A 20,225-nucleotide genomic window follows, 5' to 3' on the forward strand; every position below is an offset into this window, starting at 1 on the left:
GCCACCAGACACTTCTGGAACATTCCAGGACTCCCGGGCCCCCCAAGGGTGGTCTCGGTGGCTCGGCACCTCAGGACTCAGATCCTGAGATCCCACAGACACAGTCTGACCTAATCTGAGGTGAGCTCACCCAGAGCACCCCCGAACCCTCGCTCGGTGCCCACCTTCAGTGAAACAGGCATCGGGGTCCAGGTACTCCTCGGGGGCCTCCACGGGCACCTCCTCCACCTCCGGCTTGATGTCGATGGTGCTGCCCTCGGAGGAGCTGCTCTCGTCCAGTTTCTGCAGCACAAAACCCCAAACCCAATCACCACCGAGCATCAGCCCCAGAAAACACCAAACTTGGCAGGACTCGGCTGCTTCCTCACCACATCTGCTGTCATGGACGTTGTTTCCTCGCTTTAATCACGGAGATCCTGACCCAGCTTATGTCTCATGTTAACAGGACAGACAGGATTAAATGTTATTATATTTAATATAGGATTAAATATTTACATTATGAAAGGTGTCCCTGTCCATGGAGGAGCTTGGAACTAGATGATTTTTAAGCTCCTTTCAACCCAAGCTGTTTTATTATTACATATACTTTACTATGATAATATGTTTTTTATTTATATATATATTTAGTTAGTTAGTTATTTTTACATTGCATTTTATGACTACACATATTTATTATTTACTATTTTATTTTATATATTATATATTCTTATATATAACTACAGTAAATATATAATATATTATATATATAAGATACAAAATATATACTAAATGTAAATAAAAATATTGATTATTTTATATAAATATATGTATATTTATATAAAATAATTAAATTAAGTATATTAATTTATATACAGAATATATAAACATATGTGATAATATATAAACAAAAATACATAGCATACATAAATATACAGTATATATAAATATATTGTATTTATACTACACTATTTATATATTTGTTATTTATTTATTATATATTTATTATTTATTATTATTTATACTATGCAATTTATATATCTTTATATATACCATATGTAGTATATATATTTATATAACCATTCTATGATTGCATATATTTATTTTATATCTATTTTTAAGTATTTGTGGCTTTCCACAGAGCACAAGAAATTCCATTTTGAGTGCAAAGACAACATCCCAACACCAACAAAAGTTGAGTGCTGGAACTTCCCAGCTCTCCTTGCCCAGAGGTTTCCTGGCCCTCCCAGTGGACTGAATGCCCTGAGGGAATTTGGAGCCCTCCCATCCAACGCCCTGAGTGGATTTGGATCCCTCTCTCCCAACATCCCAAGTGAATTTGGTGCCCTCCCAATGCCCCGAGTGAATTTGGAGCCCTCTCAGTGCCCCAAATGGATTTGGAGCCCTCCCTCCCAATGCCCCAAGTGGATTTGGAGCCCTCCCAATGCCCCAAATGGATTTGGAGCCCTCCCAACACCCCGAGTGGATTTGGAGCCCTCCTCCCATGCCCCAAGTGAATTTGGAGCTCCAACTCCCTGAGGGATTGAGCCCCCAATGTCCTGAGTGAATTTGGAGCCCTCCCAGTGCCCCAAATGGATTTGGAGCCCTCCCTCTCAACGCTCCAAATGGATTTGGAGCCCTCCTTCCCAATGCCCCAAATGGATTTGGAGCCCTCTCAGTGCCCCAAATGGATTTGAGCTCCACACCCGAGTGGATTTGGAGCCTCCCTCCCAACACCCAAGTTGATTTGGAGCCCTCCCTCCCAATGCCCCAAGTGAATTTGGAGCTCCCAACTCCCTGAGTGGATTTGGAGCCCTCCCAATGCCCTGAGTGAACCTGGAGCCCTCCCATCCAATGTCCTGAGTGGATCTGGAGCCCTCCCAATGCACTGAGCGGATTTGGAGCCCTCCCAATGCCCCAAGTGGATTTGGAGCCCTCCCTCCCAAAGCCCCAAATGGATTTGGAGCCCTCCCAACACCCCGAGCAGATTTGGAGCCCTCCCTCCCAACGGCCCATGTGAATTTGGAGCTCCCAACATCCCGAGTGGATTTGGAGCCCTCCCTCCCAACACCCCGATAGGATTTGGAGCCCTCCCAATGCCCCGAGAGGATTTGGAGCCCTCCCTCCCAACGCCCCATGTGAATTTGGAGCCCTCCTCCCACCTCCTTGCTGCCATCAGGATCCGTGTCGCTGCTGAAATCCTCCGTGTTGAGGTTCTCGAAGTCGGACTCGCCCACGGCGATGGGGACGCGCACGGTGAGGTTGGGGTTGTTGATGAAGGACATGTGGTCCTCGTCGATGATGTACTTCTCCACGCTGCTGCCGATGCCGCTGGTGGTGCCGTTGCCGTTCTTGAGGAAGTCGATGTCGCGGTTGATGTCGGCGCCGGTGTGGTTGGCGATGCAGTTCACCTTCTTGTCGTACAGCTCGTCCAAGGGCTTCACCTCGTCGGCCTCCCTCTGCTTGAAGTGGGCCTGCATGAACTCCCTGACCTTGGCCTTGGTCCAGGCGATGCCCTTCTTGATGCGGATCACCGAGATCTGCAGGTTGTTCATCTCGCCGTCGTCGTCCGTGGCTGCCAGGTTGTCTGCGCTGAAGGAGCTCAGCAGCAAGGCCAAGAACAGGTTCAGCACCTGGAAGGGAAGAGCTGATGCTGCACTGACACACAAAGGGGGGATTCCCAGAGCTGAGCGGAGCTCTCAGCGCCCACGCCCTGCTGATGCTGCAGAGCTGTCTCCAAACACCAGCTCAAACTCATCCAGGTGCCCATCAGGTTCAAGCCATGACCCCCTGATGCTGCAAAAAGCTCCCTGAGGGGTGCCAGGGGTCCAGGGCAGGTCCAGGGGTCCCTGGATGGAGCCCCTTGCAGGATCTGGACTGCAGAGGTCAGAGAGGGATTTAATCCCCATGGGATTTAGATTCAGCCTTACTGATTTAGTCCCATCTCTGCCTCAAAGAAAAATGGGGTAAATCTTGGCATTTTGAGTGATCCCTCCCAGCTCTACTTCCTCACCCACATTTAGGGACCATCCCCAAGATTTATTTCATCAAAACCCTTTGGCAAGACAGGACCTCTCAGAGAGAGCTCACAACTACTTTGAAGAACCATTCATGTGACTTCATTCTTGCTCACATTTTCCTCCACAGACTTTTCTTCGTGAAATTTAAGGCCAGAAGGAAGCATCATGATCTAGTCCAACCTCCCACACAACAGGCCGTGCAGTTTCACAGCCCATTCCTGCACACAACAGCACCTCATGACTGAGCCAGTGGGCAGGTTTTAGAAGAAACCTCCATTCCTCATTTTAACGCTTCAGGACCTTCCCCTGTGCACCAAATTATTTTGTTTTCTGGCAATTAAAACGCCAGGTTTTGCTTGTTTTAGCTTATTTTCCCCCTCAGGTCAGGTCTGCACACTTTGACTGAGGCGTTCAGACTTTCAAGATTTTCTTGCAAGATGCTTCATTTACAGCTGACTGTTTAAGGTCCTCATCAAGCAAAAAACATCTTTAACATTGTGCTACCAAAATCTACGGATTGACAGACCAAAGGCCAGGAGGGACCTCCACAGAGCAGGAACAGGCTCACAAACCATCACTCCCTCATCCTGGCGGTCTCCCCAAGTCCTACCCCATCCAGAGGCAACCAAGAAAAGCCCACCAGGAACCATTTACTGACCACTAAATTTCCGATGACCATGACCATCATGAAGACAATCAAGCACATGGCCTGTCCCGCCACTTCCATACAATCCCACATGGTCTCAATCCACTCCCCACACAACACACGGAAGACAATAAGGAAGGAGTGGAAGAAATCGTGCATGTGCCAGCGGGGTAGCTCACAGTCCGGACTGATCTTGCAGACACACTCCTTGTAGCTTTTGCCAAAGAGCTGCATCCCCACCACGGCGAAGATGAACACGATGATGGCCAGCACCAAGGTCAAATTCCCCAAGGCACCCACTGAGTTACCAATGATTTTTATCAGCATGTTCAGAGTGGGCCAGGACTTGGCCAGTTTGAAGACTCTCAGCTACAAAAACAACACCAAAACAAGCAAATCTTAAGCAAAGAGGAAAATAAAGCAGAACTTCCTAAATTACAACCATCTTGTGTTTTACATAAAGGTAAGTCCATGCTTCTGAGGGTACAGGGGGCAGAGAATGCTTAACCTTTCTTTGAGTATTTTGTACTTTTGTAATCAGTTACTCCCCACACAGAAATACTGAGTTATTCCCAAAGGAAAAGTCACCCTTCCCTGCCCAAATGCATCAAGTGCTGCTCAGATTTCATAAAGAGCAGTCCTGAAGAAAGAAGAGACCATAAAAAATGGCACCGTTTGATCTCTGTCCTCCCCAAATCCAGAAAATTGATTTTCCCTTGTACTATGTAAATGGGAAAAACTCTTTATGTGAGGGGAAGGGCTGGAACTGTGCCAGGGAAGGGATAGGTTATTGGGAAAAGGTTCTTCCCCTGGTTGGGCACTGAGCAGGGAATGGTCAGTGCCACAGCTCAAAGGGTGTTTGGACACCACTCCCAGGGATGCCCAGGGTGGGATTGTTGGGGTGTGGAGCTGCACTGGATGTCCCTTGTGGGTCCCTTCCAACTAAGGACACTCCATGATTCTGTGACTCTAAGCTCCACGACAATAACAATGAAAAAGAGCTGGAATTTGGAATACCAATCGGAAAGATCGCAGCACGGAGAGTCCCTCCACATCAGCCAGACTCAGCTCCATCAAACTCAGGGACACAATAAACCCATCAAAGATGTTCCAGCCTTCCTGAAAATAATAGTATGGATCCATTGCAATGAGCTTCAGGAACATTTCTGCTGTGAAAATCCCAGTGAAAACCTGGAGTGGGGAGGAGGGACAGACAAAGAACACACAAAGAGTCATTTTTAATTTATTTTCAGATCTTCAGGCTAAGTCTCGACAATGCAATTGACTCAAAGTCCAAGCCCACATCAATACTCAGGCATCCCAGCAGGAGCAGAGCTGTGGGGAGCATTTAGCAGATTTCCTTACCAGATTTCCTACAGAGAGCACGTGCTCGAACTCAGGGGTCATGGGGTGGTGCTCCATGGCCATGAACAGCGTGTTCAGCACGATGCAGATGGTGATGGCCAAGTCCACAAAAGGATCCATGACAATTAAGTTCACAATCTCCTTCAGCTTCATCCAGTATGGGTGGCATTCCCAGATCAGGAAGGTGTTGGCAAATTTGTACCAGCAAGGGGGACACTTCCTCTGGGACTCTTCCAGCTCTGCAGGTACAAAACAAAACAGAGTTCAGGCTGCATCTCTGAGGGTGAAGAATTACAAAACTGTGAACTTGGTGGAAATGGCCGTGGAGAAGAGCTGGGTAAAGTTTGTGGGCATCAGGGAGAAATCCTTCATGGGAAGGGTGGTCAGGGAGGTTTGGAGTCCCCAGCCCTGGGTGTCACCAAGGAATGCCAGGACGTGGCACTCAGTGCCAAGGTGGGGATTGGTCACAGGTCAGACCCGACCGTGGAGCTCCTTTCCAACCTCAAGGATTCTTGGTTTTCATGATTTTACTGCGCTCCATGACTGCTCCTCTGTCCCTACACCAGGTCACCAGAACTGCAGCTCTAACCCTGCGCTTCAGCCCCACCAGCATGATTCAATGCAAATTATTCCAAATGAAGGGTTATATTTAACTCAGAACTGATCAAGGTAAAGCAGTTAAAACCAAAGTTACAGATTCCAAACTGCCTTTGCTGCCAGTTTTTAAATAACTGAGATGAATTCTGTGCTGAACACAGACACGGTCTAAAAGAGGAAAGAGGTGACATAATGCTGCAAAGGATTTTCAGCAGGAATAACCTGATTAAGACTAACTACATCCATTTACAGAAATCAAACACAGAAATGCTGTGTCCATTTATTTTTTACACCGGCTTATCTCAAGTGCTTAGGGAAAAAAAAATACAAACGAGGAGTTGTCCCCATTTGTTGACTTGCTGGTCCCAGTCAGGCCATGCAGCTGTGCACCCTCACCTTTTATTTTTTATGGGAAGGGAAAGGACCACTGTGCTCTCCTTCCCATTGGCTCTCTGGTTGCTTAGTATTTAGTTGCCTTGGAATTTCTGAAGTTAAAAAGAGGCCCGTGGCACTGGAGCCCGTAGGCGTTTGCGCAGGAGGGGAGCGGCAGCAAAACCCTGCTCTGTTTCTAAGTATATTTAGTTTTCCTACAATTTTATTGCAGGAGACAGCAGGAATTTGAGATCATCAGCCGCGTGTGGCTGCTGTTCATGAATTCTTGCTGGCTCCTGCATGACATATTGGGAAATCTCATCTCCATGTGCTGTCCATTCCAGCATTGCCACCAGCCAACAGCCCCTTTCTCTGCTGGCAGCTGTCACACTGCAGCTCCCAGCGCAGCTCCAATCCTTCTCTCCCACTCCTGGAGCAAAGGGAGGTCTCTCCAGTGCTCAGGGATGACACAGGACAGAACGCCCAGACCTGACACTGCCTTACTCCTCTGATCTCCACACTGCATTCTCTTCATCGTAAAATTACAACTCTTTGCTGCCTTTACCTCCATCTCTGTGCAATTTGGATGCCAAAACTAAGTAAAATAAAATCTAATAAATATTTCGTTATTAATAAAGACCCAAAAGAAGCAGATTTAGGCAAAACCATGCAGGAATATGTACTGCTCTGAAGCAGGGGGAGCTGAATTCCACTAGACCAGGTTGCCCCAAGCCTTGTCCAACTCAATCCTGGACACTTCAGGAATGGGGCAATTTCTCAGGGCAACCCCACCCTCACAGGGAAGAATTCTGTCCCAGTATCCCATCCATCCCTGCTCTCTGCCACTGGGAAGCCATTCCCTGTGTCCTGTCCCTCCAGCCCTTTGTCCTAAATCTGTCTCCAGCTCTCTTGGAGCCCCTTCAGGCACTGGAAAGGGCTCAGGGGCGTCCCTCTAATCCCCAAATCACACCTACCCTCAACAAGGGTGTTGGTCAACCCAGTCATGACACTGTTGGTCCGATCCTTCCTTCCATAGGACGCGTTCACCTGATCCATTGAGACCAAGAGAGACCCACCAGGCTTCTTCCTAATTTCGATCTCAGTGGTACCCTGAAAAATTCAGATGGTGATTAATGCAGACTTGAGTCTTCTCTCTTACCCACTCTCAGCCCAGAAATGCAGCACTTGGTCTGCATTTCCATATTCTGTATTTTCCATATTCTGTATTTTCCATATTCTGTATTTTCCATATTCTGTGCATCCCTCTGTCCTTCCCACCTTCCTACAACATGCAAGTGGTCCAACCAAAACTCAAGCCCTTTTTTCTGTTGGATCAGTGCTCTGCAGCCTTAGATAAATTACAGACTGCATTTTGGAGAACATTTCTAATGACATACAATGTCATTAATTCTATGTACTAGAACCAAACAGATGGGGTATGCTGGTCAGATCACATTGGTCAGACCACGCTGAGCAGACCATGCTGGTCCGACCAGACCACATTGGTCAGACCATACTGGCCAGACCATGCTGGTCTGACCATGCTTGTCTGACCAGACCATGTTGGTCAGGCCATGCTGGTCGGACCATGCTCGTTTGACCACGCTGGTCACACCATGCTGGTCAGATCACACTGGTCAGACCTTGCTGACCAGATCATGCTGGTCAGACCATGCTTGTCCAACCAGACCATGCTCATCTGACCATGATCATTTGACCACGCTGGTCAGACCATGCTGACCAGACCACACTGCTCAGACCATGCTCATCTGTCCAGACCATGCTCGTTTGACCATGCTGGTCAGACCAGAGCATGCTCATCTGACCATGGTGCTCAGACCATGCTGAGCAGACCATGCTGCTCACACCACACTGCTCAGACCATGCTGACCAGACCACGCTGCTCAGACCATGCTGACCAGACCACACTGCTCAGACCATGCTGACCACACCACACTGCCCAGACCATGCTGACCACACCACACTGCCCAGACCATGCTGACCACACCACGCTGCCCAGACCATGCTGACCACACCACACTGCTCAGACCATGCTGACCAGACCACACTGCTCAGACCATGCTGACCACACCACACTACCCAGACCATGCTGACCACACCACGCTGCTCAGACCATGCTGACCACACCACACTGCTCAGACCATGCTGACCACACCACGCTGCTCAGACCATGCTGGTCAGACCATGCTAAGCAGACCAGAGCATGCTCATCTGACAATGGTGGTCAGACCATGCTCAGCAGACCACGCTGCTCAGACCATGCTTATCAGACCATGCTGACCAGACCACACTGCCCAGACCATGCTGACCACACCACACTGCTCAGACCATGCTGACCAGACCACACTGCCCAGACCATGCTGACCACACCACGCTGCTCAGACCATGCTGACCACACCACACTGCTCAGACCATGCTCAGCAGACCATGCTGACCACACCACGCTGCTCAGACCATGCTGACCACACCACGCTGCTCAGACCATGCTGACCACACCACACTGCTCAGACCATGCTGACCACACCACGCTGCTCAGACCATGCTTATCAGACCATGCTGACCACACCACGCTGCTCAGACCATGCTTATCAGACCATGCTGACCACACCACACTGCCCAGCCCATGCCACGCCCAGCAGCTACCTCGGGCAGGATGCGGCCCCCGGGCATGCTGGAGGGCGGCCCCCCGATGAGGGACACGACGCCGTTGCAGTCCACGGTGCTGTTCCTCTTGATGCTGCGGCGCAGCGTGGGGAAGATGCGCGAGGAGCGGCTGCCCTGGCTGTAGCCGCTGTAGCCGCTGTAGCTGCTGCGCCGGTCGCGGCCGCGGATGGGGATGAAGAGCGAGTCCCTCCTGCCCTCGCTCTCCTCCACCGTGCTGTGCTCGTCGTCAGCAAACTCGTTCTCCGAGCCCGGGTCGCGGAAACGCCCCTTGTAGCTGAAGATGCTGCTCTTGCTGTTGTGGCGGGAGAGGAAAGGGGAGCCCGGGATGCTGAGGAGAGACTGGGAGAGGAAGAGGAGGAAAGTGAGAGTTTGCAGCTCTCCGGCCACAGAAACAGACAACTTTCCCAGGAAAGTCTGTGAGCAGATCAAAGAAAAGAATGAGAAATAATTCGTATCTTAACTTGCTGCGCCTGGTGTTTGTGGATGTGTGGAATGCATTACGGAGATTTTTTTATTAAGGGTGGTTTCTTAATTATCCAGTGGTGATGGTGTTTTGATTGGAGGACCAATTAGGTCCAGCTCTATCACAGCTGTCTATAAAGGTATGGATTTCTTAATAAAGGCAATAATCAGCCTTCTGTAATACATGGGGTCTATGTCAGTTATTACGCATCAGGGACCCGTTTGTCATGACACTGACATTTTTCCAGTAAGGTGGAAAAATGATAAAGAAAGTCCTCTCAAAATCAGCCCCTCTCTGGTTGAATTTAAAAGTAATTTCTTCTTTCTTTTAGAAGTCATTTATTCTAAGCCAAGCTAGCATTTTGCAGTTTCCCGTGTGAAAGCAGTCCTGCTGTGAGCAGTTTGCTAACCAAACAACACCAATCTATTCCTGGGTCAAAAACAACTGGCACCTGTATAAACTGTTTAGATAGAAACTACACTGTTAGACTTAACTCTACACTGTCATCAACTTGGGTTCTAAGTGTTCTCCTGACCCAACAGAGCTCAGGACAGTGGGCACAACCCTTGAGATGCCAACAGGAGTCTGAACAGAATATTATCCTGACCTCAACCACAAACATTAGAGAAGGAACAGAAAACTACCTGGTTCATGATGGAAAACTTCCTTCCCAGCCTGTTATCTGGCAGCCTGAACGCTTTCCTCCTCATGCCATCCTCAGACTCGGACTTGAACACCTTCTCGGTGTCACACTTCTCATCTCCCTCCGACAGCTCCTTGTCCTTCCGCTTCTTCCTCCTGTTGCGCCGCTCCTTGGCGCTCTTGGAGCTGAGCTTGGAGATCTCCGAGGAGCTGCGGGACATCCTGCCCCCGCCATCATCCTCCACAGCGTCCTCAGACACCGTCCCTGCCGAGGTGACCATGGCAGCAGCCTGAGGGGGCAGAAAAGGGAAGCAAAAATAAATCACATTTTCCCACCGTTAACGCTCCATTTGCTGCTGGAAGAAAGAGTTTGGCTTAATGCACCTGAGTAAAAGACTTTGGGGCGGGACTGAGAGGTTTATTCTCTCCTTGGAATACACTCACAGCCAGAATTTGTTAGAATTTTTACAGTCTGCTTGTGCAGGCAGTAAAATCAGCTTTTCTGGAAACCAGGGCCTCATCACCCCTATAGAAAGGAATTGGTTTTTTTCTCACCTGTGCTTCTTCCTGCTGCTTTTTCAATTGTTCCAACATGGCCTTGAATTCTGCCTCCTTCTGCTCTGCCTCCTCCAGGGTCGCCTGGTTCTGCTCCTCGTAGGCCATGGCCACCACAGCCAAAATCAGATTCACCAGGTAGAAGGATCCCACAAAGATCACCAGCACAAAGAAGATCATGTAGGTTTTTCCTGCCGCTCGTAAAGTCTGCAAGTGGAAGAGAATGGCAGAGGGATTAGAAAAGGGAAAAAAAAAACCAACTTCAGGCTTTCCTGACACCAGATGCAAGAGCTGATCCCAAGTTTCTTGACCTGAATGTTTCTCAGAAAATCCAGCAGTGCTGAATATTCCAGAGCTCAGCATTTCCCCTGCACGTTCCTTAGCCATGAACACAAAAGGTGACATCCACCTTCCTCCCTTAAGGGAGCATCCAAACTGAAAAGAATTCAGCGGCGCAGTGCGAAACCCAATGCTCAGACTCCCTTAAAACAAACCAAATGGAGAAAAAGCTGCTTCAGCAAGGTCCCCAAAGCACCCTCAGGTCAGGAGAAAACTCTGTGCCCTCCAAAGAGCCTGAGCAGCCTCCGTGAGCAGAGCTGAACGCTCACAGCCAGTGCTAAGGCTGCTCCCAAATTAATTCACAGCTCAGCTGGACCCACCATCCCTCCTGGACTTACAGTCCAACACCTGCTGACAATAATGTCCCCTTTCTCCCCCAAAAAACCTCCCTGTGAAGGTTTACTTGCGCTCTTTTGGAGAGAAGGAATAAAACAAAGCTCCTCACGTTTCCCTTTCCTGTTTTACCCCCAGATTCTCCCCGCGTACAACAGCAAAGTGTTTACTTACTAATTGATACAAGTTTTCCCAAAAGTCCTGAGTCATAAGGCGAAATAAAGCCAGAAAAGCCCAGCTGAAGGTGTCGAAGCTGGTGTAGCCGTAGTTGGGGTTCCGTCCTGCCTTCATGCACGTGTATCCCTCCGGGCATTGGCTGGGGAGGGAGGGACAGCAGCCAGGTCAGGCTCTCCCTGCTCACTCTCCCAACACACAGCAGCTCTGTCCATGCCATTTGAGTGCAGCAAAGGAGACAGGATTGCAGGAAAGCCCTGCTCCCCCTGTCCCACAGCACTGGGACGCTGCAGGCGCAGCTTCTCCCCAAGCCCGAGCCCAAGGCAGGAGAGCTGAAGGGTGGGGTGGAAAACCAACAGCACATGGCAAGTTCCCATTTCTGAGCCTCCATCCACCCTTCTCTGATTGCATTCAGAGGGAATAACGCCACTGGCATTGGTGGCCAGAGCTGCCTCCTGACAGGGAAAATGTCCCTTACGTGGCATCAGCAATGGATTCATAATCAGGTTAAGAAATTTGAAACTTGGTGAAGTAACACCAGAACCAACAGGGAATATCCCAAAGGTTGTGCCAGCTTTAGGTAACATCAGGGATAACTGATTGTTAATGAAGCTCAAACTGGTTGTTAATGAAGCTCAACACTCACCCTGCATCTGAGCTGTTACCACAGAGCAAAGGGTCGGGGGCGCCAGGAATGATGTAAAAATTTGCTGAAGGTGAAAAAGAAGAGGTTACATTCACACACATATGGAGTTAGAGGATTTAACAGACTATAACACTGTTAAAACCTTCACTTAAAAGACCCCCCCAAAAGCACTGCTGAGAAATTTGTCAGTAAAAAGTAGTTTTTGGACTAATTATTTAGCTAAAAGAGCACATCCAAACCCTTCTAAAGGATGAATTCAACTAGGAACATCTCAACAAGGTCAAATCTAAAAAAAAAAAAACTGAAAAACTTCTGCACATGGGGTTTTTACTGTGAAAACCAGACACACCAAAGCATGAGCCATGCTGGAACTCCTGCACTGAGCCAAGTCAGGAGGTTTTAGAGACCCTCAGTGTAGAAATACCTACACACATTGTTGGTGTATTCCTCCCAGTCGAAGCCTCTGGAGCCATTATCCAGGAAGGTCTCGTTCACATTAATCGGCCAAATCACACACTTGTTCCTCAAGTTGCCCATGAACAGCTGGAGCCCAATGAGGGCAAAGACGCTGAGACAGAAAACTGTCAGGATCATCACATCCGACAGCTTCTTCACAGACTGGATCAGGGCGCCCACGATGGTCTTCAGGCCTGCGGAGAGGAAACAAGACTGGAAATCACTCCTGTAGCAGGAAACCACACTGAAACCCCAGATGAATACAGTACCTTGGAGTGACTCTGGGGTGGGAGAGGCTGGGAATGGTGGAGGTTCCTGGAACAGGCGTGTGTGGGGAGGATTCCCAGCCAGCACAACGCTGGGATGGAGGCAAGGATGGGTGAGAACAAAGCAGAACCCCAAGGTTTGTCCCTGAGCCTCGCAGCAGGACTGCACAATGCGGGGAATCGCTCCTCCCTGTAGTAAACCCCTCAGGTTTAGCCAGGGCCCCTTGGAGAATAGAATGCTGACACAGCGGCAAAGAAGTTTCCTGTCTCCAGGGACATCCGCCTTGTACCTTATCCCTATAGCCATGGAAGGCAATATTGTGTTAAACCCTACCATTGGTCACTTATGGTCACTCTAACACCTTTGCCATTGGTCAGGATTGGATCCAGGCCAAGGGTATAAAAGTAGCATACTGTACCCCTACTAACTCGGAAGAAGAAGAGCTGAGACCCTTCACGGACCCCTACAATAAAGCCATACTCGTGGAACAGCCAGCGTCTTCTGCTTCTCCTCTCTCTACCCTCTGCTGGAGCCTTAGGCCAAGGGAAAAGCTACCTAGCAAGCAAAGCTGAAATCACAAGAGCTGCCTGATCACTAAGAGCTGAATATCTCCCTGCTTGCTAGGGGCTGACCCGCGGCCTTGGTCTGAGAGCGAGCTGGCTTCTGGCACCCAGTCCCCTTGGGGCTGAGCTCTGGAGCTGGAACAGCTTGCATAGGATACGACCAAGCAAGGCTCATTTACCTCCCCACACACGAGGTTTGCCAAATGAGGATCAAACTGGGATTTGCTGCCATGAAAATCCTCGTGGGCACGTTGTGGTCGAGCCGAGCTCGCTGGCACAGGCTGCAACAACTCACAGAGATCAAATACCTTTAACTCTCCACAACTTGGGTTTCTCCTGCTCAGCTGAACTGTCTCAGCACTTCCCCACTTTGCAGGAGCAGAATCCTCCCTTTCAGAGGTGGCTTTGGTCACAGCCAGGGCTTCACCCACAGCATCGCTGCTTTGGGATTTACTGAGGCCACTGGCATCATTAACAGGCTCAGGATCAAAAATGGGATATTCCAAAAGGAATCCTGCTGCTTTCCCACACCAGTCTGGCCCGTGAGAGGCAGAACTCAGAATTAATTTTTAGGTGACAGGTCTAAGCTAGCTAGAATTTTGGGTGCAGAAACAACACTGAATTAGGCTCCTTTAGTCAGCCTTTCTGGTGTGAAGTAGGATGATTCTGTGGTTTATAAATAAGCAGTAAAGGGAGAAAAGAGAAATGAAATAAAAAAATAATCACTGCTGGATTTGGGGTCAGTCAGATCCAAGGCTCCAGCTGAGACCACAGGAACATTTTGCAATAAACCCTGGAGCAGAAACCTTGGTCCCTCCCAACCTCCTCCTCCAAAACCCTCGCAGACCAACAGAGGTCAGACCCATCCCAGGAACACAAAGCTTCCAAAACAAACACCTGCAGACACATTCCTCCTAAAAACCCTGCTCTGAAGTGTCATTTACTCCCAGCATCCAAACTCCCCGTGGATTCTCCAGCCCAGAGCAGGATGCTGCTGTTGTGGCAGACACATCAGCGCCAGCACCTCGTGCCATGCTCACCCCACGGCCCTGCCCTGCACATGCACCCGTGGCTCCTGCTCTGGATGCTGCTCCCTCGTGGGCCAGGGGAGGTTTGGAACCAGGACAGGACAGGCAGCAGGAGAAACCCCAGTGCAAGAACTGGGAACACTTCAACCAACACAACTCCAACAATTTCCAGCTGTGGAGCTGCTCCGTGGGCCCAGGTTTCCCTGCATCCATTTCCATTCCACAGCTGTGACCCACGTGGAAATTAAAATATAACAACTCAAAGGCCAATATGGAAAATTTCTTGACACCATCATGGTTTCACACAGGTTTTCCACCAAAAAAAGGGATATTTCGGTGGTTCAGCTCATGGGTGTCACAGTTTGCTCCTGTCGCACAGATCCACAGAGAGCACAGAATTTTGTCCATGGCATGACAAATTCTGGTGGTATTTCCCATTTTTATCTTGTCTCAAACACACCTTAATTCCAGTTATTGACAGAAGGTGTAGATGGCACTCAAAACACTAAAAGGAGCTTCTCAGTAGCTCAGCACAGAGTCAAAATTCTCATTCCATGTGCTGAAGCAGAAGGGGAGCCCCTTTATATTTTAATATTGAGTGTATTCTAAAAATCACCTTTTCTTGCAAAATTATAGTGGTAAAACCCATAGAGAGCACTTAATGCTTTCATATTAAATAAGCCAAAAAGCCAATTATTCAAATGCTTTACACTCCTCCTGCTGTCACAAAATGGAGGGGGCCAAGATTTGTGCTGCAGAAACACACCTGGACAACCCTCCCCCAAAATTGGATACAAAACCCCAAAATTTTTGCCATTTCAGGTGTGTTCAGCGTCCCCAACACCCAAACAGGATCTCCTTGGCTGCGTGTGGCAAATTACCCCTTTTGATTCAATGAAAATTGTCCCTCTAATTAAAATAACATTAAAGGTGTGCTGCACTTAGCAGGGCTCAGCCCAACCCCTGCCTTTTGAAATAAAGCTCGGCAAGTTTTGAATTCTGTGGAGAGAATGATCCAAAACGGAGCTGTTCTGCTCCCCTCCATGGGAACACAAGGCATGCTGCCACACAGCCAGCTCCTGAAAGCTGCATCATCTCCACACTGCTGGAATTCAGAAAGCAAAACACAGGCAAAACTGGTTGAACATCAATGCTCCTCCTGTGAGCAAGGCAGAGCTCTCTGGAGCAGGCTGAGAGAACGACAGCCACCCCTCAGACCTCACAGCAATTCCCAAAGGGCTTCTGCTCTTAAAAATCACCAGACATGGAGGAAGGCTCAGTGGGAACATCGCTCCAGCACGTTCTCAATGGGTGCAAGGAAAGCAGTGCCATGGAGGAGCAGCACCATCATCATCATCATCATCATCATCATCATCATGCACAACAGGCAGGTCCAGCTGATGGGGTTGGCAGTCTGGGATGGCACAAAGGGATGAGCCCCACAAATGCACAGGCTGCTCCAGCGCTGCAGGATCAGGGAATGCACAAAGGAACTGAGACCAAAACTCATCGAGGAGTTATTCTGGGTTGAGCACCTGGAAACCAGAAAGCTGGAGATGTCTGTAAGACCTCAGCCTTGAGCTTGGCCTCAGAATTAGGGGCACTTTTGAGGAACCACGTGCATGAAGCTTTTCTGCACAAGAATTCAGGATCAGGAAGTGTTCAGTGTTCCAGGCCAGGCTGGACAGAGCTGGGATTAAACCGGCCTACTGGAAGGTGTTCCTGTGGAACAAGATGAGCTTTAAGGTCCCTCCCAACCCAAACCAGGCTGGAATTCTGGGGTTCTCAGTCCACAATGTCTCCGTGGTGTCCCAAAGGAAGGGTCACTGCTCACCCTGTGACACCCAGCTGAGTTACAAGTCCAGAAGCAGCTTTGGGAAGGGTGGTCCTGACCAGTCCAGCTCTGGGGTGGCACGGGAAATGGGCAAAAAGGTTTTAATCCCTGCCGGGTTTTGCTCTGTTGCTTTATAAAATTATTCCTAAAGCAACTCCAAAACCACTGACAATAACAGGGTGAGTCCCTGAGCCAGGAGCTGTTCAGCCTGAGGAGGAGCCTGATCCTTTTCCTCTGGAATTAAACTTTAAAGCCTGGCTTTAGTCTCAGAGATCAGCACAAAATGTGCATAAAAAGGGAGAGAAAAGTGTGGAGGAACAGCCTGTTCATCCCATAATTTGATGGCCCAGGAGCCTTGATTCCAAACTGCTTTGTTCCACAGACTGCAAATCCCATGCAAAGAATCCCAGTGCCATTTCTGAGGAACGAGCAGTGCAGGAGGGGAGGGGAAATACAGAGAGGAGACACACACAAGCCCAGCCTTTAATGCTGAATGGTTCTCACCTGGAATTACAGAGATAGTTTTCAAAGCTCGGAGAACTCTGAAAGTTCTCAATGCTGAGACATTCCCAAGGTCCACAAACTCTGTGACATATCTGCAATGAGGGAGGTCACACACAAAAAACACCATGACAATACACACACCAAAATAAAACAACAACTACAGACAAAGCAATACATCACTCACAGGGGCCTGTACCCGACAGCTAAACACCAACCGGGGCCGCCTTACCTGGAATTACAGAAATAGTTTTCAAAGCTCTCAGAACCCTGAAAGTGCGCAGAGCTGAAACATTGCCTAGGTTTACAAACTCTGTTATATACCTGCAGAATTAAACCAGAGTTAATGGCACCGTTGGGGTCACCTTCCTTTGCACAAATTGTCTGCTTGTAGGAAACAGCTTGTGATTTAAAAACGCTTCAGAATTGGCATTGAAGACAAAGAGAGAGACAAAGGTGCAGGGGTAAAATGTGGTTTAAATCTCTCTGCTCATCACCAGGTACTTGGTTGGATACTCATCCTCACCTGGAATCATGGAGTGTCCTGAGCTGGGAGGGACCCCAAGGATCATCCAGGGCAGCTCCTGGCCCTGCACAGACCCCAGCAATGCCACCCTGGGCCTGACAGCATTGTCCAAACCCTCCTGCAGCTCTGGCAGCCTCGGGGCTGTGCCCATGCCCTGCCCAGCACCCTCTGGCAGAGGAATCCTCTCCTCATTTCCCTGCCCTGGCAGAGCTGCAGTGGTTCCCTGGTGTCCTGTCCCTGCTCACAGGGAGCAGAGACGGGAGCTGCCCCTCGGGATGGAGCTGCAGCCCCCAAGGAGCCTCCCCTTGTCCAGCTGAACAGACCCAGAGCCCCCCTCAGACCCTCCTGACCCTGCTTTGGACCCTCTCCAACACCTTCAGACGTTTTTCATATCATGGTGTCCCAAACTTCACACAGTCCTAGAGAGAATTTGGAATTTTGAATCTCTGCAGAAAGCGACAATTGTAAAAACAAATCTCCTCCAAACATTCCAGGAGATTTGGTGGCACCACCCCGAGCAACCTGGGCTAGAGGGAAACGTCCCTGCCCCTGGGACTGGATGAGCTTCAAGGTCCCTTCCAGCCCAAACCAATCCATGATTCCATGGCTGTACCTCAGGTCAGGGGTTTCAGGTATATTCGCTTCACTTCACGTTTTTTAAGAAAACATAATCATCTTCTGCTTTGATTAACATCCTTCCATTTAATTAGCATCCTTCATTTTAATTAGCATCCTCCATTTTTAATCCTTTATGCTTCAATGTCTGTTTGTGAGGCACAGGAAGGTTTGGTTCTCCTTTTCCAAGCAGATAAACCCAAGGTACACAGGGGAGAAGAGGCTTTGAGCAAAGTTATATTTCACCCCAGCTTAGAGAACATTTCCTCTGTGCCACGTGGGGAGAAACTTGCTATGAAAAAGCACAGAAATGCTCAACAATTCAACATTTTTCCTGCTGCAGAAAGGCCTCAAGGGCTTCAAAAATCTCTTAGCGTGGTTTAAATAATGCCCTTGACACAAAAAGAATTGCACAGAGGCTGCAGGCCAAGGCTGGCCTCTGGAAAGGAAAGGGTTACACACAATCCCCACCGGGGGATTTGGGACATTCCTTGCACACCAATGCCTTCAAACTGGTGGGATTTGGGAATTTGTGGGGAAATGAAGGGATTGATAATTCCCAGGTGGGGTTTGCCCTGTGTGCACCCACACTGGGAGCTCACTCTGGGTTCAGGGTGTGTTTCCACAAGAGAAAACAAACGAGGCAGGAAAATCAAATATCTCCTTTCTGACACTGCAGCTCCGTGGGAAATGGGTTAATAATGGCTTATTAACAGGTTATTAATGGGTTAATCACAGTCCAACCTCCAGTCACAGCTCAAGGAAGGAGTGGTAGGGACTGGAATTTGAAGATATTTGGTTCCTATGCTGATCTGCCCCTCTGGTGCATAAACCACCTAAAATCTTCTATTAATCAAAACAATTTACAGAAAATCCTATTTTTTTTTTTTTTTTTGCAGTAGCAACTCCACTAACTCCATGCTGTTAAGCTGAAATCCCACCAGGCTAAAACTTTCACTGAAGTTTTCCTTGATCTTCTTTTTCCTTATAAACCTTTTTTTGCTAAGGGTTGTCCCCTCCCAGGCACAGAAATCCCTGGAAAAACCCAACTTACGCCATCATGATGACACTGAAATCCAGCCAGTTCCAGGGATCCCTCAGGAAGGTGAAGCCATCTATACAGAAACCTCTGGCAATGATTTTCACGAGTGATTCAAACGTATAAATCCCGGTGAATGTGTACCTGGCAGGAGGAAATGTCATTTTAGTAAGGGGAAAAAAAAAAAAAAAAAAAAAAGGTGAATTGTAAAGACTTTGGTTTAAATAAAAGGCGCCAAAAGATAAAAGAAAAAAAAACAAAAAATCAAAACCCAAAAAAACCCAAAAAAATCCCACAAAAACAACAAAAAACCAAACCAAAACAAAACCAAAAAACCCTCAAAAAACCTGCAGAAAAATAACAACAAAAAACCCCTAAAAAACCCCAAAAAAATCCCACAAAAACAACAAAAAACCAAACCAAAACAAAACCAAAAAACCCTCAAAAAACCCGCAGAAAAATACCAACAAAAAACCCCTAAAAAATCCAAAAACCAAAACAAAAGCAAAAATAAAGAAACCAAACCAAACCAAACCCACAAAAACCACAAAGAAAAATAAACATGGGGAACATGCAAAAATAAAAAGCACAGGGAGGAACAGGGTCCTCAAAGGAGCAAACTCAGCATTTTGGGAGGTTCTTACAAACACATATTTGGAAATTCAATGCAATAATTTCTACTTACTCCACATTCTTTGACCATTCTGGCGGGTTACTAAAAGTCATGAATACACAGTTGGTCAAAATAGTGCACATAATGATCATGCTAAATACTGTGGGACAGAGTCAAGGAGCACAGGGACACACAGGGACCCTTTAAATCCCCTAAAATTCCCCAAATGTCACTGATAAAGGAAAATCCAATCATTTCCAGGCTATTCTCTGCGGGCTGCTAATATTTCCCAGCAGTCCTGGGAAATAAGATTATTTCTATTTTTAATGTATTGTATTACACAGAATATCTAGATGCTGTATGCATTGTATTATATATAATATTTATATAATATATACTATTTATATATTTATATACTGTATTATATATGCTATTTATACACTATATAACATATATACTATATGCTATATACACTGTTTTATATACAACTTTTATATTGTAAATATAAATATAACATATATAATGGAAATATAAATATAACACTTATAATGTAAATATGAATATACTGTATATTGTATTATGTATACTATTTATATACTATATATGGTATATATATGCTACATACAGTTTTATATATACACTATTTATATATTATATAAATATTGTAAATTTAAATATATCTTTAAATATATTATATATAAATATATATAAATATATTTATATATATTAAATATATGTTTAAATATATGTATAGTGTAAATATAAATATATACAATATATTTTATATACTCTATTATATATACTATTTATATACTACATAACATATATACTATATAATTATATATAGATATATAGTTATATATATGTATGTGTATAACTATATAACTATATATAATTATAACTATATATACTATATAACATACATGACTACAAAAATAGCATTTTGTGTCACCATTTGGTGAATTTTCTG

The 20,225-nt window shown here is 47.2% G+C and overlaps 1 protein-coding gene across 2 annotated transcripts in view; it reads right to left on the reverse strand.

Annotated features, from left to right (window-relative positions):
- Positions 1-20,225, reverse strand: part of SCN8A (sodium voltage-gated channel alpha subunit 8) — a 63,907-nt gene that overhangs the window by 23,770 nt on the left and 19,912 nt on the right. Inside the window, exons 4-18 of one of the 2 annotated variants that reach the window (XM_064734931.1) lie at positions 19,328-19,416; positions 18,658-18,786; positions 16,466-16,557; positions 12,242-12,463; positions 11,814-11,877; positions 11,168-11,309; positions 10,322-10,528; positions 9,769-10,056; positions 8,641-9,000; positions 6,951-7,086; positions 5,008-5,246; positions 4,660-4,833; positions 3,655-4,011; positions 2,139-2,609; positions 165-282 (exon numbers count right to left, since the gene is read on the reverse strand). In XM_064734931.1, the coding sequence (XP_064591001.1) occupies positions 165-282; positions 2,139-2,609; positions 3,655-4,011; positions 4,660-4,833; positions 5,008-5,246; positions 6,951-7,086; positions 8,641-9,000; positions 9,769-10,056; positions 10,322-10,528; positions 11,168-11,309; positions 11,814-11,877; positions 12,242-12,463; positions 16,466-16,557; positions 18,658-18,786; positions 19,328-19,416 (3,088 nt within the window). Of the gene's footprint in view, positions 1-164; positions 283-2,138; positions 2,610-3,654; positions 4,012-4,659; positions 4,834-5,007; positions 5,247-6,950; positions 7,087-8,640; positions 9,001-9,768; positions 10,057-10,321; positions 10,529-11,167; positions 11,310-11,813; positions 11,878-12,241; positions 12,464-16,465; positions 16,558-16,694; positions 16,787-18,657; positions 18,787-19,327; positions 19,417-20,225 lie in introns of both variants that reach the window. The other variant, XM_064734933.1, reaches the window with a different exon arrangement.

The sequence above is a fragment of the Zonotrichia leucophrys genome, chromosome 29 (assembly GCF_028769735.1).
Source record: "Zonotrichia leucophrys gambelii isolate GWCS_2022_RI chromosome 29, RI_Zleu_2.0, whole genome shotgun sequence".
NCBI lineage: Eukaryota > Metazoa > Chordata > Aves > Passeriformes > Passerellidae > Zonotrichia > Zonotrichia leucophrys.